This window comes from Crocuta crocuta, unplaced genomic scaffold (assembly GCF_008692635.1).
Source record: "Crocuta crocuta isolate KB4526 unplaced genomic scaffold, BGI_CrCroc_1.0 scaffold452, whole genome shotgun sequence".
NCBI lineage: Eukaryota > Metazoa > Chordata > Mammalia > Carnivora > Hyaenidae > Crocuta > Crocuta crocuta.
In genome coordinates, this window is record NW_027528851.1 from 1,473,947 (window position 1) to 1,499,000 (window position 25,054).

The window sequence follows — 25,054 nt, forward strand, 5'->3', positions numbered from 1 at the left end:
AGTTGTGATTATGTCCAATAGAATATTTGTATGTAAAAAAATCCAAGAAATACATATTATATGAAAATTACTAATAATAGTGAATCAGCTATAGTTTCCTTGTTTTATTTTAGGCTTTCTTTTCTGGAACCTCAAAAAGTATTTTGCTTTATGTATTATTCCAGATTTTAGTTCAGCTGCGTATTATTTTGAGGGTTATTCTTAAAATATACTTTAAAAATTTAGTAAGTTTAAATTATTTCTTAAAAACTGTTATCTTCTAGCATCTTATGTAAACTATGACAGAAGCATGAACCATAAATTTGAGAGCAGCAGACATTGTCATGAGTCTGTTGTCATAATTCAGTTGTTGAAGGTGGAGCTCGAAGTCACCAGATGTTCCTCCACGTTGCCTTTATCCATTTCTATTTTGTAGGTGTCTGCACACCTGGAAGGTCCTGCGAAGTCCCAGCTACAGAAAGTGCAGAGACAAGTAAAACCCTTCATGACCCTTGACTACCAAATCGTCAACCAGACGCTTAAACGGTCACAACCTCCAACGCCAAGCAGTGCGCCTCTGGTACAGCATGGGCACCCATCTCCCGAGAGTAACGCTGGCCTTCCTGGAAATCCACTCACCAAGTTACTAAGTCTTGGGAAAGAAGATGACAATGTGGAATGGCATGTATGTCTAATAGCTACTTATGAAAATCTAGAATCAGTTTTTGAGAAAAAATGTAAAGAAATTGAAGTCTACATTTTTATAGTAAACATTCCAAATGCAAATGCATTTAACACCAGGGATGTCTTAGTGGATTTATGTATAATAATTAGTTATGCACATATTAATGACTATGGATAATAAAATATAACAATTCATTTTTCCATACTCATTTCAGTAATCTATCAATGTGAATCAAAAAAGGCTCTACCAGTAATATATATTAGACAGATTTAGCTTTGTAAAGATTTTCTGGTATATTAAGTTAAAATATTTATCAATAGTTATATTCTCTTAAATACCCATTAAAATAAAATAGGAAGAAGTTTTTTAAACAGCAGTTAATATGTGCTCCAAAATAAGTATGAAAATCTTATTGCACTTCATATTTTATGGAATTATATCTGGATTTCTTACTATTTATTATTCACTCATTCATTTCTATTTTTCACAAATACTTGTCTACCATTTACTAAATAATGGGAATTTAGAAGTACCAGGGATACAAAATGAAATGTGTGACATTGTGGGGTTTATATTTATTGTGACCTGCTTATGAATGAATCTTCAAAAAGTATTGAAGAATGAATTGAACTGACAAGCCACTAGACGTGGGAAAAAGACTTCCTTTAATATCTCAGTGTGGAAAACTATATTCATAGCTGAACTTTCTATTCTTTTCCTTTTCTTTTTTTCCATTTGATTTGTTAGATGGAGCCATAGTCCTATGATCTCCCATGTTTAATCTCCCAATCTACATTCCTGATGATGATTACTGATTTCAGGTCACTGCTTTTTAGCTATTAACTCTGTAGCCTCCAACCATCAAAAAGTAATGCTCAGTATCCTGTTATGTGAATTCCAAGTGATAGAGGGAGATTTCATTTTTTGCCACTTTTACTTTAATCCAGAAAAAGGGAAAATAATAAGGATCTGGTAGACAGTTTAATAAAATATAAAACAACCACAAAACAGAACTCTTTGAAATCCAAAACTGAGTGTAAATCTCTACACGTATATTTACTTAAACTTTTCAATAGTGGATTTCTAAGGAATTTTGTAAAAATAGGAAATGTAGAGGTAGGTTTTCTATTCACTCTATGAAGATCATAAAAATATATGTAGGATGAAAATCATCTGTATAGTAAATATTAGAACTCAACCAATACCATTTATCTTACAAACCCCTTCTTCCAAAGTTCATTTCATGGTGCAAAAGATTGATTTCTAAAGGAAAAAAAAAAAAAAAACAAATCCCAAAGGATATGCATATGCCAGCCAGCTCTAGGCAAAACCCAGAAAATGATCTTATTATGTATCTTATGAAATATGTTTTCTAAAACTAAGAAAGGATAAATAACATATCTCAGTGTTCTCAGTTTTTCTTAGTAAATGCTTTTATTCCCTAGAAAGACAGCTTACTCTTTCTTTTATAATTTTTTACATTATAAAGGAAATTTATGTGATCATAGTGGTCTTTTCAATGGTGTCAGTCAAAGTTGCGTCTGAGAAGGGTTGAAAGCCTCAAGAGGTGTGGAGCTCTAGGGTCAATGTGAATATTGGCTATAGAAGATTTCTTCTATTTTTTAAACCATTGTACTTTCAACAATGTATATAAAGGTTCTTCTGTCATCAATGTCTATTTAATCATAATGTTATCCATTGTGTTATAGTTTTAATCAGTGTGTGTTCTCTTTGATTCAACTTATCACATGCATGTTTTCACATCCAGCCACCATTAACGGTCTTGTTATCTTTCATAGCTAAGATGTATTCTATGTTGCTGCAATTTCCTAATGTTCTTTGATTCATGCTAGGAGTCCATGTCACAAACAGCAAGAGTGCAATCTTTAGAGTCAGACCATATGGGGTTAGAGCTACCACTTACTAGCTGTGTGGTCTCAATCCTTAACCTTCCTAGCATTCCTATGACTTGAAGAGTTGTTTTGATGCTTGCATTTTTAAAGTTCCAAACACAAAGGCAGAGTGGGGGCTCGGGACAGTGACTGTTTCCATCCTTTGGTGTTTCTTTCTCCTAAGCTTGTCTTCCTGTGACATCAGAAAGCAGTTCATGAGCAGTTCATGAGGTCTCAAAGGAGACCTCAGAGAATATAGCTACCACCGAATAAGTCTGTGATTTAGGATTTGGGGGTTGGTAATAGGAGTAACTTGGTGGTGAATGGTTTCTGTGACAGGAAATAGAAAATCAAAAGGACCATTTTTTTTATCCTGGGCCTTTCCAGGATAAAATCCAAATTTCTACATGACACACAGGACCCTTCCACATGTAACCCTAGCCTCCTGACCCAGATTTATTGTTTGGCAGCCCTATGACACTCTGTTTCAGCCATGTGGGTTTGCTAGTGATTCTCACTAGTGGCCAGGTTCTCTCTTCTGTCTTTTCTTTACCAACTACTCATTCAGTCTCCAAGATTTGGCTAGATAATTCTAACTCACTATTCAAAATTCATTTCAGGTTTCTTCTCTAAGGTGCTTTTACTGGTGGTTCTCTGTGTAGAAGCATGCTTATTCTCTGACTTTTCATGGCAACACCTATAACATACGGACAAAAATTGTACTTATCATAGCATTTTCACAGCACATGCTGTTTTAATTATTCATTGCCTTGTTTTCTTATCTTCTGTATCTCCTGGGAACTCTAAGTTGAAAGGGAGAGAAAAAAAATATTAGCAAATAATTATAATATTATGTAGAGAGCACAGTGGTATAAATAGGAGCATGAAAATGTTGTTCTTATTCAGAAATGTTAATAGTAAAACTTAGAGAAAGTGGCTAGTGGGGCATTTAGCTAGATGAGATGGCATGAATGAAGAATAAAGATGGGGAACAGCAGAAAATGAGTGAGCAGAAAGAGTAGGCAGATGGTGGCAAAAGGTGACACCAGAAATATAGCAATTGACAAATCACAGAAAGGTTGGCACTCTACGTTAAACAATTTCAAATCCTTGAAAAGTTTAAATGTGGAGTTTGGGGTGACACAATCAAATTTGACCTTAATATCATTGTCAGCTATATAAGGGAAGGATCCTGGAGGAAGTGGAGGGCCAGTTGGGAGGTTATTTCTGTAATGCAGTGAAAGGTGATGGACCCTCAATTAGAACATGTTAGAGTTGAGGTATCTGGGAGACCACCATGTGGAGATGCTAGTGACAGCTAGAGATCTATGAAGAGAGTTATCTAGATGGGAGGAAAATATTTGAAAGTTATAAGCTGTGGCGAGTACTTGAAAGCTCAAATGAGATGGAAAGCTCCTGAAGATCCTGAATATAATGAGAGCCAAGAAGAAAGGATGGGACTGAGCCATCAGCAATATTTAAGGGGTGGTCAGAGAAGAGGGGCTGTAAATGTAAAATAAAAAGATAGCTAGTGCTATGTCCTCAAAACCAAAGAGTTAGTTTAAAGAAGGAAGAAATGACCTAAACACTCAAGTGTAGTAGCTGAGTCTAGTAAAATAAGGGCTGATAAATACCTATTGGATTTGACAGTCAAGCGGTCAAGAAAATGGCAATGAAAGGAATTTTGGTAGAATGGTGGGTAGAAATCATTCTATCGTCTTGAATTCAGAGTTGATAGAAGAAGGTAATGTTTAGGATGGCTGGACAGAAAGAATATCAGGCAAAGATACAGATAGTCATAAACCAAAAATTGTTTAGTTGATTGTCAACAGTGTCCAGAGTGCATATAAAAGGAAGATTGCATTTTGGTGAATGAGACAGTAGAATTTAAGATTTTAGAAATGGAGTGGTTTAGAGGATGACAAACTCAAAGGTCCAAAGAGTAGGTGAAGAGAAGGCTAAATTCAGATTTATGATTTTGAGAGAGGTGAGTTCAAATATTCAACCACAATTATTGCTTTATTTTTCCATAGAATTCTGACAAGTTGTTGTTGTAGATATTTTCAGGTGTATATAAATTTATGATCATTTGGTATTATTTTTTCTTTAAAATTTTATCAAATTTGTAATGGCCTAATATTAACATTACTACTGTGGTTTCCTTTTGGTCATATTTGTGGGTCAATTTTCACTTTATTTTCAGCTTTCTCTCTTACATTAGTTAAATATTACAATACCTTTTAAAAATCCAATTTGAGAGATAGTTTCTTGAACAGTGTGTTAATACATTTACATTCTTGTTTTACTATTAGGGTTTTTTTTTCATGTTTTTAAATTACTATACTTTGTTTCATTATTTGTCATCTTTTTTTCTATCCTCCATTGAACAAGTTACATTTTTCTCTTTTCTTTTTTTGTTACTCTAACTTTTTAAAAATGCATAGTTATATTTTTTCTATACCTCTATCATTGTTCAGAAAGATTTAAGTTTTACCCTTTTTTAAAAAAGAATGTTTTATTTATTTTAGAGAGAGAGACAGCGTGAGCAAGGGAGGGTCAGAGAGAGAGGGAGATGCAGAATCTGACACAGGCTCCAGGCTCTGAGCTGGCTGTCAGCACAGAGCCCCATGCGGGGCTGGCACCCATGAACCATGAGATCATGACCTGAGCCAAAGTCGCATACTTAACCGACTGAGCCATCCAGGCGCCCCTTATGTTGTACCCTTAAGTAAAAGTCTTCCAGAGTATGGTCTTATATTATTATTCTTGTTCTCACCTATCTCCCTGTACTGATATTTTATAGTATCTCTCATATATATATATAGGTATTTTTATATATAGATATTTATATATAAATATAAATATCTATATAAATATACCTATATATAGATATTTTATAGTATCTCTCATATATATATATAGATATATGGATATGTATGTATATATAGGTATATGGATATGTATATATATATATGTAGGTGTATATATATATATAGGTATATATATGTATGTGTGTCTATATGTATAATCTCTCTGTCTATCCATATTCTTTTTGTTTGGACCACAAAAATGTTACTGTTACTTACTCATTTTTCTTATATTTTACAAAAATTTTATAGTTTATTTATAATCTAACTGGAGTACTTTTTGTAAGAATGTTTTTCTTTTTTTTAATTTAAATTCAAGTTAGTTAACATATAAAGAAAGTAGTGTTGGTTTCAGGAGTAAAATTTAGTGATTCATCCTTTACATACAACACCCAGTGCTCATCATAACAAGTGGTTTCCTTTATACCCTTCACCCGTCTAGTCCATCCCCCTGTCCACCTCCCCTCCATCAACCTTCAGTTTGTTCTCTATAGTTAAGAGTCTCTTATGATTTGCCTCTGTCTTTATCTTATCTTATTTTATTTTTCCTTTTCTTCCCCTATATTCATCTGTTTTGCTTCTTAAATTTCCATATAAATGAAATTATATGATATTTTTCTTTCTCTGATTGACTTATTTCACTTAGCATAATACACTGTAGTTCCATCCACATTTTTGCAAATGGCAAGATTCCATTCTTTTTGATTGCCCAGTAATATTCCATCACACACACACACACACACACACACACACACACACACACCCCACTACTTCTTTATCCATTCATTAGTTGATGGAAATTTGGGCTCTTTACATAATCTGACTATTGTTAGTAAGATCGGGGTGCATGTGCTCCTTCGCATCAGCATTTTTGTATCCTTTGGATAAATACCTACTAGTGCAGTTGCTGGGTCATTGGGTAGTTCTACTTTTAATTTCTCGAGGAAGCTCCATACTGTTTTCCAGAGTGACTGAACCAGTTTGCAGTGCAAAAGGGCTCCCCTTTCTCCCCATCCTTGCCAACATCTGTTGTTTCCTGAGTTATTAATTTTAGTCACTCTAACAGGTGTGAGGTGGTAGCTAATTGTGGTTTTGATTTGTATTCCCTTGATGATGAGTCTTGTTGAATATCTTTTCATGTGTCTGTTAGCCATATGGATGTCTTCTTTGGAAAAGTGTTTATTAATGTCTTCTGCTCATTTCTTAACTGAATTATTTGGGTTTTTTTTTTTTTTGAATATTGAGTTGGAGAAGTTCTTTATAGAGTTTGGATACAAACCCTTTATTTGATATGTCATTTGGAAATAAATGTTTCCATTCCATTGGTTGCCTTTTAGTATTTTTTTATTGTTTCTATTGCTGTGCCGAAGCTTTTTATCTTAATGAGGTCCTAATTTCATTTTTGCTTTTGTTTCCCTTGCTTCCAGAGACATTTCTCAGTAAGAACTTGTGTGGCCAAGGTCAGAGAGGTTGCTTCCTGTTTTCTCCTTTAGCATTTTGATGGTTTCCTATCTTACACTTAGGTCTTTCATCCATTTTGAGTTTATTTTTGTGTATGGCCCAGTTTCATTCTGCATGTCACTGTCCAGTTTTCCCAACACCATTTGTTGAAGACACTATCTTTTTTCCATTGGATATTCTTTCCTGCTTTGTTGAAGATTATTTTTGGATCCGTACATTTTGGGGTCTGTTTCTGGGTTCTCTCTTCTGTCCATTGGTATATGTGTCTGTTTTTGTGCCAGTAGCATACTGTCTTGATAATTACAGCTTTGTAATATAGGCTAAAGTCCAGACCTGTGATGCCTCTAGGCTTTTTTTTTTTTTTTTTTTGTAACATTACTTTGAGTATTTGGGGTCTTTTCTGCTTCTATACAAATTTTAGAATTGTTTGTTTTAGCTCTGTGAAAAATACTGGTGTTATTTTGATAGATATTGCACTGAATGCATAGATTGCTTTGGGTAATATAGACATTTTAGCAGTAGTTGTTCTTTCGATCCATAAGCGTGGAATGTGTTTCCATTTCTTTCTGTCTTCTTCAATTTCTTTCATAAGTGTTCCATAGTTTTCAGTGTACAGATCTTTGACCTCTTTAGTTAGGTTTATTCCTAGGTACCTTACAGTCTTTGGTGCAATTGTAAATGGGATTGATTCCTTGATTTTGTTTTCTAATGCTTCATTATTGGTGTATAGAAATGTATTAGATTTCTGTACATTGATTTTATATCCCACAACTTTGTTGAATTCATGTATCAGTTCTAGCAAATTTTTGGAGGAGTCTTTCATCTTTTTTACATAGAGTTGTAAAAAAGAATTGTCTGAAAAGAATAAAAGTTTGACTTCTTCCTTGCTGATTTGGATGCCTTTTATTTCTTTATTGTTGTCTGATTGCTGAGGCTAGGACTTCCAGGATTATGTTCAACAACAGTGGTGAGAGTGGACATCCCTCTTGTGTTCCTGACCTTAGGGGAAAAGCTCTCAGTTTTTCCCCATTGAGGATGATATTAGTTATAAGTCTTTTGTATATGGCCTTTATGATGTTGAGGTTATATTACTTCTATCCATACTTTCCTGAGAGTTTTATCAAGAAAGGATGCTGTTTTTGTCAAATGATTTTTCTGCATCTATTGAGAGAATCATGTTCTTATCCTTTCTTTTATTAATGTGGTATATCACGTTGATTGATTTGTAGATATTGAACCACCCCATCCGTGCATAAATAAATCCCACATGATCATGGTGAATAATTCTTTTAATATAGTGTTGGATTCGATTTGCTAGTATCTTGTCGAGAATTTTTACATCAATGTTCATCAGGGAAATTGGTCTGTGTTTCTTCTTTTAAGTGGGGTCTTTGTCTCATTTTGGAAAGAGTGCTTTTCAAAGATCTCTTTGCCTTAAAACCTCTGAGTTTTTATGCCTAAGAACAATATTATTTCACCCACTTACTTAACGGATATTTTATTGGTTATAAATGTCTAGGTTCAAAGTTCTTTACCTTTAATACTTCAATTATTATCCCATTGTCTTCTTGTACCCAGTGTTGTTGAAAATTTTCATCCTAGTCTTTTCTAGATCTTTATTTTTAAACTTCTCAAATCTTATAAATGTTCTTCCTTTGTCCTCAAACCTCATACTTTCCATACCTATTATCCCCATTTTGATTTGAGTCAAAATAATTTGTTCTGTCTTGTATTTCATTATCTTCATTTATCATTTTAAGGATGCTTATTCTGCTGATTTGTAATTCTTTTCTCTCTCTTTTTTTTTTGTTTTTGCCTAATATGTTATTTCTGTTTCATCTGATTAAAATGTTGTGTTTATTGTCTTTTTAAAAATAACAACCAAAGTCTTAGGTGATTAATTATGAAGATTCCTAGAAGCTGTGAAGTGAGGTTTTTTAATGGATTTTAGATCTCAAAATCAATTTAGTGTAATGGGGGAATAAATGTAATCAATAAATTAGGGATAAAAAGACAGTTGTGTAGGTGGATGACAGAAATGAAGGTAGAGGTGTTAGAGAAGAAAAGAAGAGCCTCCAAGGATGGTTTTCTATTGAAATACAAGAAACCTAAGCATATTTATAGGCAACAGGGAAAAACTAAGATGCAAGAGAGTGGGTCATTTATGATGCAAGTTTTCAGAAAGAGAAGAGATAAATGATATACATAATTTTTGGTGAAAATACTAGAAGTACTGAAAAGAAAATCATTTACCATAAAATGTGTTTAGCATCCTCCTTTCCTCAGGTCTTCTTTATATCCGTTCAGTACAAATTTGCTGTCCATGTAACAGTAAATGTGAATTAGAGAAATATCGTGAAATTAAAATTTGAATTTAGTGATAATCAAGAATATATTTTAAAACTTTCACAGACTGTACTATAGAAGAAATAAAATATACATATTTATTATCCTAAATCCTTTAAAGATCTCTTGATGCACATGGAATAATATGTAAAGTGCAGACCATATGTGAAATCTAAAAAACAAAACTAATGAACAAACAAAAAACAGAATCAGACTTATAAATACAGAGAACAAACTGAATGTTGCCAGAGCAGATGAGGGTAGGGGATGAATAAAATGGGTGAAGGAGAGTGTGAGGTATAGGCTTTCAGTTATGAAATGAATAAGTCACAGGAATAAAAGGCAGAGTATAGGGAATACCGTCAATGGTACTGTAATAGTGTTGTATGGTGACGGACAGTAGCTACACTTGTGGTGAGCATAGCCTAACATATAGACTCATCGAATCACTGTGTTATATACCTGAAACTAATGTAACATTGTGTGTCAACTATACTCAAATTTTAAAAATTAAAATAAATCAATAAATAAAATCCAGACATAGTCAATAGCTGCACTCTTGAATATGGTACTCACTAGCCACATGTGCCTATTTGAATTTAACTTTAAATTAATTAAAATTCAATAAAAACTTTAAAAATTAAATGAAATTAAGTATTGAATTTCTGAGCTTAAATGCTCATTGAGACAAATGAATGGATACAGAATATATGCTATATATCTATATCTATATCAATGTCTATATCCTCTATTCCAATATAATGGAATATTCTCAGCCATAAAAAAAAGAAATGAATGAATCTTGCCATTTGCAGTGATGTAGATGGAGCTAGAGAGTATTATGCAAAATGAAGTAAGTCAGTCAGCAAAAGAAAAATACCAGATGATTTCACTCATATGTGGAGTTTAAGAAACAAAACAGATGAACACAGGAGGAAAAAAAAAGAGGGTCAAACCATAAAACAGACTCTTAATGATAGAGAACAAACTGACATTTGCTGGGGGGAGGGTAGATGAGTTAAATGGGTGAGGAGTATTAAGGAGGGCACTTGTTGGGATGAGCACTGGGTGTTATATGTAAGTGATGAGTCACTAAATTCTACTCCTGAAACTAATATTACTCCATGTTAACTAAGTAGAATTTAAATTAAAACTTGAGAAAAAAAGATTTAATTCCTCAGTTAAATTAGCTATGTTTCAGGTGCTCAGTAGCCATTATGTGGCTAGTTGCTACTATATTGGATGGTGCAGATGTAGGACATTCCTATGCTTGCAGAAATTTTTGTTGGAAACCACTGGCCAACCTAGAGGGCCTACTTTTCAACTTCATCTCAAACCCATCTCTTGCTCCATTCCCACTAACCAACATTCTTTCTGAAACATACATGTTTCTACCTTAAGGTCTTTGTATTTTTTGCTTCCTTTCCAAAGACTATCCTTCCCCATGCTATTCATGTCTTTGTTCAAATATCCATAAATCCTCCTCTGACCATTTTCTAAAATAACATTCATTCCTATCAAGGAAGGATATTCCTCTCCCCCACCTGTGTTAATTTCTTCAGACCACTGTTTCTTTTTAAGCTGTTTAATGTGTTTCCTCATTAGAGTTAGGGCTCTGTGAGGGCAGAGACTTTGTGCTGTTTGCTTTTATAAATCCTGTGCTTACAGCAAGGTCTTGCATAAGTATCGCTCAACAAATCTTTGTTAAATTAATATTAAATAGTGTTCTGCTTTTTTGGCATATCAACTTTAAGATATCTTAGTAAAAGTCTGAATAATTTGGTTCTCTAAAGTTCTCAGACATCATGCTTAGAAGATAAAATTAACAGAATCATAAAATATTTTTATATGTCTCGTCAAGTTTAGTCCTGGTTGTTTCTGCACATGTTATAGGAAATTCAGAGTGCTACAGTTGTATGCATTCAGCATTCTTATTATCTTTGAGTTTACATTGTATTTTTAAATGTCACTAAAGAGAATGTAGTGGGAGAGAGGAGAGCTATAACTAGAGAGAAAAGGGGGAGCAATCATGGTATTTTTAAAATACAAGCTTTTACAATCTTCTCCAACTAAAGTAGAGAAGAGAAGGAAGACTGTTTTAGAATGGAATTGAGAAAGGAGTGAAAAGCAGATTTAAGTTAGGACTTTACAGCCAGATTTCCAGGACTTCCATCCTGCCTTTGTCACTCACTAGCTTGGTAACCTGGAACAAGTTATTGTGAGTTTTTTTTCTCCCCATTTTCTCATCTGTACAATGGTTGTAATTATAGTATCCACTTCTCAAGAGTTTTTGTGAAGATTAAATGAGCCGATGTATGCAAAGCACAAGGAACAGTACCTGGTGCATCTCCCACACTATATGTGTTTGCTGTTGTTACGATTTAAGATGTCAATGATTATTATTGTTGTTGTTGTTACTGCTGTTATCCTTATTAGCCATTAGGGGAAGTTAGATAACATTTTTACATGTATTCTGTATCCATGTGGACCAATTGGCTGGTTTGACCACTGATATTTGAATATCCACCTATAAGACGCAATCAAAACATTTCAAAAGGAAAGTAAAGTTTTAAGAAGTCATCTCACTACATGTTAAGTACAAGGGCTCTGGCTTGAGGCACTTCATGATAACCACTCTATTTATATAGATACCGATTTCCAAGGGACTAGCCCAGGGTGATCTGCCCAGCCATCACCTGCCAGCTGGTAGTAGAAGCAAATGCATGGGAAAGCAACACAGATCAAAGAGTGTCAGGATTACTTCATTTTAAGTTCTAAAGTATTCTGGGTTTTGATATACATATAACCTTAATTTAAATATTATTAAAAACTTTTAAAGATTGCTAAATTTTTTCTTTCTGAATTCAGGCTGAAGCACAACTCTTCTCATTATGCACAGTATTCTAAATGTATTATATTTTGCTAGATGGAAGACGTTATTGAGGATATAATCGGTATGGAATCAAGTTTTAAAGAGGAAGGAACAGACTCTCCTCTGCTAATGCAAAGAACAGTAAGTGTTTCAAGACCTGAGGAGGTCAGTGAGACTGAAATAAATAATAGCATCTGATGATATAAAACAATTTAATTTGATTAGTAAATGGGTTTTTTCTGTGCTTTTGAAACAGACATAAGATAACATATGAATATTAGAAAATATCAATTGCTGCAGAAAAAGAGTTTATATAATGTTACTGAGGAATAACATTGTGACATTCCATCTATCTATCTATTCCCTGTAAACGTCCACCTAATTATGCATCTAATCTACTATAGCATTTTCAATGAGTGATTTAATCTTCAGATTTCCTGAAACACAACAAATAATCAACACTCTCACAAGCTAATGGCTAAATTTGGACAATTTTACCATGACTAACAACTATAAGATTCAGAGAGCTCTACATCTTTTAGAGATAAAAAAAAATATTATAACTATAAAAAATCTGACTTTGCTTCAGACCCAATAACCAGAGATCAAATATGAACTTACGAAAAGTAGAACAGGCCTCACCCTACTTTAAGGCATGTAGACAGATGTCTATGTTGCAATCAGCATAAATTCCTGGAAAGATATGTAATGAAGGGATGGTATCTTATCTCCTGTTTGATTGCTGTTGCCTTCTCATCTCTCATTTATTAATCACTAAATATGTCATTTGTGAAGAGTATGCAAGGTCTTTCCACATAGTCTGAAGGGTTATTGTTGGTTTGTCTTCTTATGATTTTAGACCTTTTAGAAAAATGAGGAAAAATGTGAAAGATTGTGATTGAGCTGTTATTTTAAACATTTCATTGAAAGAAAGCGAATTCTGACTGTATTGTGTAGTATGGATATTTTTCATCAGTAAATCAATGAGCTGGGATATGTTAGTGATGAACATTTAAATTTAAGATCTTAAAAGAAAACTGAAGAAAGTACCCCTTTTTTATTTTCTGTTTCTTTTTTCCCAGATAGACTATCTAAAGAGAGAAGCATCTTTTTCCTCCTTTTCTGTGGTATGCAGGACCTCCACTTTAAAACAGGTCACTAATACTGGCATTGTCTGACAAAGGTCAAATGAGGTTTAAACCTTGTTATTTTTGCAGGTTTTATTTTTATTTTATATTATTATTTTTTGTTTATTAATTTATTTGGGGAAGTGAGGGGAGGGGCATAGAGAGATAGAATTCCAAACAGGTTCTGTGCTGTCAGCACAGAGTTGGACACGGGGCTTGAAGTCACAAACCCTGAGATCATGACCTAGGCCCAAATCAAGAGTCAGACACTTAACTGACTGAGCCACGCTGGCACCCCTATTTTATTTTATTTATTTATTTTGGATGGCCTATCAACTCTTTTTATCTCTTCTCTCTTCAGATTTCAAGCAGCATAATTACATGAAATCCAACTAATTCTCTAGATAAATATATTATTAATGCTAATTTCTCCCTGTCTAATTTCACAGCATGGACATACTATTTTTTTAACTGGTATTCAACTTCTAGGTTTGAGGAAATGATACTAATTTCCTGCAATCTTTTCTTTGTATGTGGTACTCATTAAAATTGTATACTGAAGCATTCTCTTTGTCAAATGATCTTATGTGTTTTGTAGAGGCTGCACAAAATGGCATACTCAGTACAAATTGGCAATAACTATCTGGAATTTCCTTTTGATATCCGGAATGTACTTTTAAAAAGATAGATACTACTGGTCTACCTGTACTTATACAAAGAAATATCTCTGTTGACCAATCATCAATCATTGATAAATCTAGATCTACACATAAACCTAAAGAGTTCAATTAACCAAATCTATTTATACAATATATACTACAGGCAAAGTGTAATACATGTACCATAGGAAGTTCAGTTGAGTAAGACACAATTAATATGTCAAGAAATCACATGATAGTGGGGCAGTGGAGTGAGGTATACCTGAGTGGCAGGGAGGGAGAGTGTGGACCTCAGTGTTAAACCCAGAGTCTAATCCAGACATTGTGCAAGTTGCTTAACCTCTCCTTGCTTTCTTTTGCATTACAAGAATAATTAAAAATATTTATCTTCAAGGGGTCCCTGGGTGGCTCATTCGGTTAAGCGTCTGACTTCAGCTCAGGTCTTGATCTCACAACTCATGAGTTTGAGCCTCATATCGGGCTCTGTTCGGACAGGTCAGAGGCTGGAGCCTGCTTCAGATTCCGTGTCTCCCTCTCTCTCTGCCCCTTCTCTGCTCATGCTCTGTCTCTCTTTGTCTCTCAAAAATAAATAAACGTTAAAAAATTTAAAAGCATTTATCTCCAAGGCTGTTTTTTTATATTAAGTCTTACTTAGTACCCTGCATGTGTACTTTTGAAATGCCAGTCAGAGAGTGGCTCTGCAGTTCAAGGGGAAGAGAAACCATAAAAATTGAGATTTTTTTTGGAAATGCTTTAGGAAAAGATGATGTTTGAAATATAGTTAGGAAGCACAGTTAAGATTTTGAAAGGTAGCTGTGAATGCAGAAAAGTAACAGCTTAAGAGAACAACATAAGAAAAGGGAAGAGGTGAGAAAGAGAGAATGTATAAGAATAGCAGGTATAACAGAGATAGGAAACTCTGAAGGATTTTTATAGTTCATGTGGATGAAAATACAGACCTGTTGGATCCAGAGGAATGTTTCGAGTAAGCATATAAGCCAGTGAACTATTAGGGCAGATGGTAGAACAGGGCTCATCTGGGGCTTAAGCATGAAAGAAATTTGTTTGTTTATGTCATATGTAAATTCCTAAGGACTGTTGCATGTGGGCAGCCCTCCGTAACTTTGCCTTTGTTTTCTTCTGTTCTGGCTTTATTCCTAGCCATTGAACAAATACTACCATAGCCTATTCCTAGCTGTGCGCATAGTTCCTTCTTGCTAACCCAGTTTTTTTTGCAGACAACTATTTCTTCACAAGGAAGAGAAGTTTCTGATTAACTTAAGCCAATCCTGGTGGCCCCATTTCCTTTGCCAGAGACAGTTTTAAGAATGGGCTTGTGTTGCAATTCTGACATGTTGAGCAGCTTTCTGGGAATTTTCGTAAGCCTTTAAAGTAGACCCAAGAAAGAGAAGGTTTTTGCCTCTCCATGATGTGTCAGGACAATGTGACTTATGTAGTCATTTTATTGCCCAGAGCTAAATAAACTAAGAAAAAAACAAAACAAAACAAACAAAAGAGAGAAGAAAAGACAAGAGAAATACAAAGAAGTGCTGCTTTATATGCCCGCTGGAGAATTCTTCACCTGTGGATTTCACATTATGTAAGATTTTTCCCCCTTATTTTATAAGCTAAGTGTGTTGGGATTTTCTGATTATTATAACCAAATGCATCCTAATGGATACATTCAGTCAGGGTTGGCAACCTACGAGAAAGAGGGCATCCTTTTCCCCTTAGTTCCAGCTAAATCTCTGGGATAATTCTTATTGGATCAATTCCTGTCATGTATCTCTCCCTAAGCCAATTTTTCTGGATCTTGGGCCCACCCTGGAGCTATGGAGTGAGCAGCCCCACACAATAGATTACGTAGACTAAGAGTAAGAACGAGAGCAGAAGTTGTTGCCAAAATAAATGTAAATGTATTCTACTGAGGCTAAAACAACAGATGTCTATTATGGTAAGCTTAAAAAGTGAGATATTTATCAACTAACAATAATTATTATTAATTTCTCACCTATTATTTGAAGGTCACTTTTCCATGTATTTTACATATATTTTCTCTAGTTCTCATAGAAATATGCAGAATTTCAGAGGCAATCTATTGGGTGTACTGTTGGTCATTTTACCAGTCCCTTGCTGTGGCATAAGCAGAAAACTTTGGACCTCACATAGCTAAGATTTAGCTCAGGACCACTGCATATAGGCTTAACTAAAAGTCATGTTATAACTTCTGTTGATGGGAAGCTTGGAATCTGCTGAGGGGCATCTTGGGCCACTTGTGGTGGTCCTTCAACTTTATCCAGGTTGAATGCAGTAGTTCAGGTTTTCACAGATCAATTTAGTCCAGGTATTTCTGACCCAGAAATGAATGTGGACTGATTAGTGACTATAGTTAGTACTTATTTTTTTAAAATTTTTAAAACATCTATTTGTTTTTGAGAGAGAGAGAGAGAGACAGAGTGCAAGGGGGGAGGGTGGTAGAGGGAGAGGGAGATACAAAATCTGAAGGAGGCTTCAGGCTTTGAGTTGAGAGCACAACACAGGGCTCGAACTCACAAATTGTGAGATCATGACCTGAGCCGATGGATGCTTAACTGACTGAGCCTCCTAGGCACCCCACCTGCCAGTTACTTCTTACTGCAACTATGTAAACTACACTGGAAAAGAGCCAAAGTGCAAGAAACATTCAGCCAAATCAGGCATGCTTTTGTCAACACCCTCATCTGTCAGTTTCTCCTTCTCTTTAGAATCATTGTATTTTTCTCTCCCCCATTTACCCCTCTCCTCACATGATAATATCCCAGATCTCGATATTACCATTTTTTTCTATCCCATCATGTTTTTTATTTCACACTTTTTGACCATTACATTCTATTTTTTTCAGTGCATCTACTGTAGTGTTCTTATTTCACCAATTGTTCAAGCTCCAAATCAATGGACTCTATCACTAATGTTTTCAATACCTATTACTTTGCACTTGCAACATTTTGAAAATTTCCTTAACCTGACTGGAGTCCTTGGTCAAGCACTATAACCAATCGTCTTGCAAGCACTCCTAACATATCCCCAATTCTTCCTCATTTTATTTCCCTGGCAAAACTCCAACCCTGATTAAACTTCTCTCTCATCCTACTCCGTATCTCAACCTGAGCAGCTTAATGGATAAAATTTCAGCACATTGCTCACAGTCTTCTTCTCAGATACATCACCAAAATTCCACAGGGGTTTTCACCACCACCAGACGATACACAGCTATTCCCTGGTTAAGATTCCCATTAATTGAGACCATCTTTATACCTTCTTTTCTCTCTTCAAATCTCCATAATTACCCATTCTTTATTTCTCAGCTCTTATAATGCATTTCAAAGAGCAAATAGATGAGAACTCACTCATTAGGTTGGCATCACCAATTCTACTAAACCACCTGTATCTGTTTTCATTTCTTTTGCCATCTTTTCTGTTAGAATAATTGTTCTAGTTCGTAATCTAAAGCCATCCCACCACCTGTGCCCTGGATCTCTTCTTATCTTCTCAAGAACTTTCCTTCTCTAAATAGTGACTCCTTCTCCTATATACTCAGTCTATTCTGATCTGTTGGATTATAAATATCAGCATTACACTAGTCTTTAAAAACACTTCCTAAAAATAAAACCAAACCAAAAAAAAAAAAAAACTCCGCTTGAACACAATAGGCTGCCACACTATTTCATGATTTACTTACACACAATTTTTATTAAATGTTTACTTATTTTTTAGAGAGACAGAGACAGAGACAGAGTGGGAGCAGGATAGGGGCAGTGATGCGGGGTTCAAACTCAAGGAACTCGTGAGAACCTGACCCACGCTAAAACTGGACACTTAACCAACTGAGCCCCCTGGAGCCCCTTGATTAGTTTACACATTAAAAAAAACTTGGGGTGCCTGGGTGGCTCAGTCAGTTGAGCGTCCAACTTCGGCTCAGGTCATGATCTCATAGTTTATGGGTTCGAGTCTCGCATCGGGCTCTAAGCTACAGATGGCTAGCTCAGAGCCTGGAGCCTGCTTCAGATTCTGTATCTCCCCCTCTCTCTACCCCTTCCCTGCTCATGCTGTCTCTCTTTCTCTCTCTCTCAGAAATAAATACAACATAAAAAAAAACCTTATTGCTTCAATTTTCACCCTGCCTTCATATCCTCACCTCCTGTTTTCTAGTCTCCAATAAAGCTGTTGTTCTCACAATCCAGAAAGAGCTCTTAAAACCAACCAAAGCAGAAGCCAGTATATGTTCTCCATTCTCACCTGGCTTGGCTTCTCAGTGGTATTTGCCATGGTTTACCACTTTTCCTTCTTAAAGTACTATCTGGGATTCTCTGGTACCACATTTTCTGGTTTTCTACCCACCTTGATGGTTCTTTTTCTTCAAACAGATGTCTAAATGCTAACGTGTTCCAAAGTTCACACTTCAGCCCTCTTTTCTCATGTATCTGTCCATCTTACAGGTGATCTCAACCCTTGTTCAGCCTAGATCTCTCCCCTATATGTTAGACTTGTATATCTTACTGCTTCACATCTTTTCTGCTTCTAACAGACATCTCAAACTTAACATCACTGACAGAAAGCTTTTGTCTACCCCCACCCCCTCCCACCCAAATCTGCTTTTGGTTCATTTAGAACTCTCACTCCAAAAGAGTCATTTTTTTCTCTCTCTCTTATTCCCACACCTCCCATCTATCAGTATGTCCTTATTAACATCCAAGATTTCCTAAACCTCACAGCTTCTTATCAGCTCCTCTACTGAATCACTTTTCCAGGCTACCATCGTCTCTCTCTTGAACATCAGAATCAGGCTCCAGCCTAACTTCCCTGCTAATTCTTGACCCTCTCAGCTGTTCACACAGTAGCCAGAATGATCTGCACAAAGCAAAAATCAGATCCTGTTTCTCCTTGCTTAACATTCTGTCAACTTCCTGAAATCCTCAGAAAATAATCCAGACATTTTATCATTGTCAGCACTTCCTTTTAACTTTTGGCTCTGGTCTCAATAGCCTTCTTCTGCTCCTTGAACATGACATGCATGCTATCATCTTAGGACCATTGAACTTCCTTTTTTTTTTTTTTTTGGCTTAGAACACATTTGTCCTAGATCTTCACATGGCTGTCTCTTTAGGTTTCCAATGTTTAGTCAGTATCACTTTCTAGAGAGGTCTTCCACTATCAGCCTAGCTAAAAGACCCCATTTCATCACTCCCTAAATCAATATCTTATTTTGATGCCTTCTGACACTTATGATTAGAATTATTATTTTATTCATCTGTTTATTGTGTGCTCTCACTCTTAGAATGTGAACTCCTTGAAGATAACAATTTTCTCTATCTTGCTCACTGCTGTGTCCCTGAATCCTAGAGTAATGACCTGTCATCATTTTATCCTCAGCACCCTAGCACAATGTCTAGCACATCACAGGTATTCAGCAAATGCATGTTAAATAAATACTTTAAAATCCACACATAGTATTGAAAAGATTGTTCCCATTATATATTAGTATTTCAGAATTTTTAATGGAGAAAAAAGCAGTAACAACAAGGATAACAACAATAATAATAGCTACTGAGCTTTGAGTACTTGCTATGTGACAAGAATTGTGCGAAGTGCTGTGTTTGTGTGTGAAAAATTATATTTATCACCACAAAAAGCTATGGGATAGAGACTAGTATTACCTGTTATCACTTTATAAACGAGAAAAGAGGCTTAGAGAAGTTCAGTAATTCGCTCAAGTTATACACTAAGTAAATGGCAGGGTAGGACTTTAATCCAGTCCTGTATAATACCAGATGCAAAGCAATCCTACCCACTGTGCTGTGCCAGCAGCCTCAGAAGGAAGCAAGCTGTTTCCTGAAATGGCAGAATCATAGGATTTGTAGGGACCTTAGGCTGATCTGATTCTCTGTCACACTCCAATAGACTGATTGTTTAGTCTGTTAGTTTAGATCCATCTCCCTATAATTTCTACCCATTGGTCTTAGTTTCACCCCTTGTCTTCAGAGACGTGGTTGTGCATAGTAACTCATTTCTTTTATCATATATAGCGATTTTTTCAATCAGGTATCTGTAAATGCTGGTGGCATTTGGCAATCTCAGTAAACTGTTATAGTTCAAGACCATTCCAAAGACGAGGACTGAGTAAATATTAACAACCCTGTGTGCTTGGTTGGAACTTGAAAGAACTGCATAACATCAACTAGCAAGCTTTTGTCAATCACAATCTAGACCCGATTAGTCTTAAAGTCCAAGGAAGAGCCAAAGTTCACCTTGGCACAGCATTTTCTGCACAGTTCTCAGCTATTGTTTGTGTTTAAGGAAAAGAAAATGATGAAGTAGAAAGAGAAAACCATTGCTATTTTGAAGGTTATAGACACTTCAGAATTAACACTGGTGAGCAAGTGTATTTTGGAATTGTTTCAATGTTGGGGGATGAAACCACCTTGAATACTGAATATAAACTTTATAAACTAATAGTAAGATAAGGTATGTAGAAATTGAGCTTTGAAATGTGTACTATATAATCTGCTGTATTGACAAGCTTGTTTACTTACAAGATAGTTTTTGGTGTTCTGGATACAGTACAAATATTATTATAGTCTCTTTAGTAAGAAAAATTATTAAAATGTTTGATTTTGACTTTTCTATCAAAAAGTGAGGTTTCCACTAATTATTTATCGCAGTGTTTACATTAAATCAATAACTGTTTTTATTAGTTTAGTACTAAATGTATATAAAGTGTATGATGCAAAAGTATTTATACATTCCCATCTCTGTTTTGTGTTTTATCTTTTCTACTTGAGTTATAAGGCAGCCGGCCAAGGACAGGGATCTTCTACTCTCACCCAACACATTATTTCTATTCACTCATAATAGAACAAAAATAATAATAACTCAGTGGGACTTCGCTATTCAAGGTTTGTCATTCAAACCTCATAGCCCTACTTCCGCAAATAAAATAAAGAGGGATATTCAATGGTGTGTGTCTTAAAACTGGAAAAATCTAGTTTACCACATTTAAATGAATAAATACCCCAAAGAAAAGAAAACAATCTTTTAAATGCCAGTTTTCTTATGTATGCGTACATTGTGTGCTATATGCTCCCCTACAGGGCTCTCTTTTTATGCCTGATGTTTATGGTCTTTTTATGTCTACTGTTATCCCGATAATCTCATGCCCACTTTTACCATTTTAGTGAATGTCTTCACAGAAAATAAAAATAGATGATCGAAGCAACTCCAAGTATACCCTCTGTTTCCCATGAAACTTACACTAAATACGTAATATAGACATAGATATACAGATAGCACATATATATATATATACATATATATATGTATACACACATATATATAAGGATGTATGGGTTGGGTGGTTTTTTTTTTTTGCTTTTAGTGTTTGTTTATACTGAAAAATTATCTGAAAATATAATATATAGTGATATGTATATACTATTTTCTTTCCTCTTTTGTATTTATAATGAGATTATCTGGGAGATGGACATATCACACACACAGACCAAACACACGTATATACACACATATATAATATACATATGTATCATATGGATACATACACGCACACACACACTTCCAGAAAATTTTCAAGGTTTTAGATAATCAATTTTCATGAACATGGTGAGTAGTATATACTATTGTGCTTTCCTTGCTGAGTGAATATAAATGAAGAGGGAGTTCTATGAAGGAGGGCACTGGGGGAGACTTGGACTTGTGGTTGCCTCTAGAAAGAGGTTGCATTTTGATACTTGAATAAAACTGAGGAAAAATAGTTCAATCGCTTCCAACATTTTTATGTATTCAATTTATTTCTTATTATTAAAAGTGTTAAGGCAAGAAACTTCCCAGAATAGGTAGGTAGTAGAGAATCCAGCCTTTGTTTCATATGGAACTAGGATTTAAGCCCAAGCCCTCTATTATACAACTTGAGATACGATTGTGAGATAATTACTTAAGTTTTCAGTTTTAATTATTTAATATTTAAAATGGGAAGCATGAAACTCATAGAGTTGTTATAAAGGTTACTTGTGATAATGTTATTTGTTATTATTATGAAATATACTAGCTTAATATCTGGCACATACTATATACTTAATTATCTATGATGTAGTATACATGTTAGGATAATGCTTATATTTTACTATTTTTTTATAAAATAATTACCAATATACAGGTTCATACAGTCCTTGTAGCAACACTTCTTCCCTCCACCCCCTCTCTCCCACTGGAGTCTGAAATCTATTTTTTGAAAGCATGCCATGGTATATGAGTAACTGGTGGTGAGAGAGCTTTCTTTTATAGCTTGAGAGTAATGGCAAATAATGTTGACTAGATAATGTAGGGCCACTTAATCAGATTTTCAAAAGCTAAACACAAGAATTTGAGGTTAATGTGGAAGTCAGAAAGGAGAGAAATTTTTGATTTTTTATTTTTGAGCTGGGATAGATCAGAAGGAAGTTGTGTTTTTAAAACATGCGTTAATCTGAGAGGGGCAGTTGGGAATTAATTGAGAGGGATGGAGGTATAGTAGATGGAGGGACATCATTTATGTTTAGGATCCTGAAGAATTAATACATGAGAACAGAGAAGAAAATATAAACTGATGATCCTAAAGAATTAATATATGAGAACAGAGAAGAGAATATAAACTGATAAATGATTTAAAAGAAAAAAATTGTACTGGATGGTAAATCGGACATAGTATATGAAGAGGGTGGAGGCCAAAACAGTTAGGAAAATCTATGTAAAATTTAGGTCAGATTATTTATGTTGTCCTTTTTTATATTTAGCCTAGTAAGAATACATGGATATATGAGTATTTTCATAGCTTATTTAGATTTTCTATATGTTTGGACCCAGATTTTATCTTCTCATAGGGCAGCATGATTTTAAACATAGGCAAATCTATATTTTTCTAGGGTTATGGAAATTCATTATCTTTTCAAACACTAAGAATTTTATCATAAGCAGGATTGAATTTTATCAGATATTTTTTCTGAATCTATTGATATGATCATAGATGTCTTTTTCTTTTTTAACTTGATAAAATATATTTATGGGAAACACAACTTTATTATGACAATGCCTTATTCATAATCTCTTGGATTCCTACTGCTAATACTATTTTTTTATTTAGGTATAGTTGACACACAGTATTACTTTAGTTTCAAGTGTACAACATAGTGATTGAACAACTCTACATGTTAGGCTATGCTCATCATAAGCGTACCATCTGTCACCATACAACACCACTATAATACTGTTGACTGTATCCCCAATGCCATGCTTTTCATCCCCATGCCTTATTCATTCCATGACTGGAAGCCTGTACCTTCCTTCATTTATTAAGGAGATATTCCCTCTTATCTCTATTTTCTGGAAATGTGTGTTTAAAATTAGGATGATATATTTCTTGAAAATATAACACTTTTGCCCATAAAATCATCTAGTCCAGATATTTTCTTGTGCAAAATGTTCAAAGTCTGTTTTGATTTCTTCGGTAAGTATGAGACTGTTCAAGCTATTATTAGTTACTTTTTCAGTTCTACTAAATAATATTTTTCTAGAAATCAATGCATTTTGTCCATGTATTCATAAAAGTTAGCAAATTATTATAGATAATATAATTTATTATCTTTCTATTGTTGTGACGTAACAAAATTTGCCATTGTAACCACTTTAGGTGTACAATTCAGTGGCATTAAGCAGATTCATAATGTTGTACAACCATCACGATATCCATTTCCAGAGCTTTTCCATCATCTTAAACAGAAACTCTACACCCATTAAGCAATAGGTATTCCTTTCTTCCTGTCCCAAATCCCTAGTAAACTTCTATTCTACTTTTTGTCTGTATGATTTTGACTATTAAAAGGTAACTTTCATAAATGGAATTATTTGCCCGTTTTTAAGTGTTTATTTTATTTTTGAGAGAGAGAGCACATGAGGGTCAGAGGAAGGATCCAAAGTGGGCTCTGCGCTGACAACAGTGATCCCGATGCAGGACTCCCAACTCACAAACCGTGAGATCATGACCTGAGCCAAAGGCCCAAAGCTCAACTGACTGAGCCACCAAGGCACCCCCCCATTCGCCATTTTCTGTCTGACCTATTTCACTTAGCATGCTACTTTCAAGATTTATCCATGTTGTAGCATATATCAGAATTTTATTCTTTTTAAAGCTTTATGATATTCCATTATATGTATATACCACATTGTATTTATTCCTTCATCTGTTGACAGTCATTAGCTTGTTTCCACCTTTTGGCTTCCTTGAATAATGCTGCTATGAACATTAGGGTCTGTTTAAGTCTCTGCTTATAATTCTTTTTGATAAACACTTAGAGCTGGAAGTGCTGACCATATGATATTTTTATGTTTAACATTTTGAGTAACTCCCTAAGGCTTTCCACAACAGCTGCATCATTCCTAGAAGCAATACACAAAGGTTGTAATTTTCACATCCTTACCAACACTTGTTATTTTCCTTTCTCTTGATAACAGTCATCTTAATAAATGTGAAGGGGTATTACATTGTGGTTTTGATTCATATTTCCCTGATAACTAGCAATGTTGAACATCTTTTCATGTGCTTATTGGGCCTTTTGTAAGTCTTCTTTGGAGAAATGTCTACTCAAATCCTTTGTCCATTTTTTTACTGGGTGGTTTGTTGTTGCTGCTGTATAGTTGTTAAGATATTGAAATTTTTAAAACTATAGTCTGGCTGTTAACCTCTTAGTTATATGATTTGTAAATAGCTTCTCCCATTCTATGGATTATCTTTTCACTCTTTTGATAGTGTGCTTTGATGTACAAAATTTTAAATTTTGGCCAACTCTAAATTCTAAACATTCTCCAAATTGTTTTTTTGGCTGCCTGTGATTTTGGTATCATATTCAAAAAAGTCATCACCAAACTCCTTATCATGGAGATTTTTCCTTTATCTTTTTTTCTAGAACTTGAAGAGGTTTAGTTCTTATGTTTGGGTTTTTGATCCATTTGAATCAAATTTTGTATATCAGCTAAGATAAGGGCCCAACTTTGTTCTTTGCATGTAGATATTCACTTTCCCCAATACCATTTGTTAAAGATTCTCCTTTCCCTATTGAATGATCTTGGCACCTTTGTCAAAAT

General features: G+C 34.7%; 1 protein-coding gene across 7 annotated transcripts in view; it reads left to right on the forward strand.

The window, feature by feature from the left end:
* The window catches only part of TFEC (transcription factor EC), a 127,907-nt gene that overhangs the window by 79,546 nt on the left and 23,307 nt on the right, over positions 1 to 25,054 (forward strand). For 6 of the 7 annotated variants that reach the window (XM_077756040.1, XM_077756037.1, XM_077756042.1 and 3 more), the window contains 2 exons: positions 416 to 664; positions 12,157 to 12,243. In XM_077756040.1, coding sequence (XP_077612166.1) covers positions 416 to 664; positions 12,157 to 12,243 — 336 coding nt within the window. The remainder of the gene's footprint in view (positions 1 to 415; positions 665 to 12,156; positions 12,244 to 25,054) is intronic. The other variant, XM_077756038.1, reaches the window with a different exon arrangement.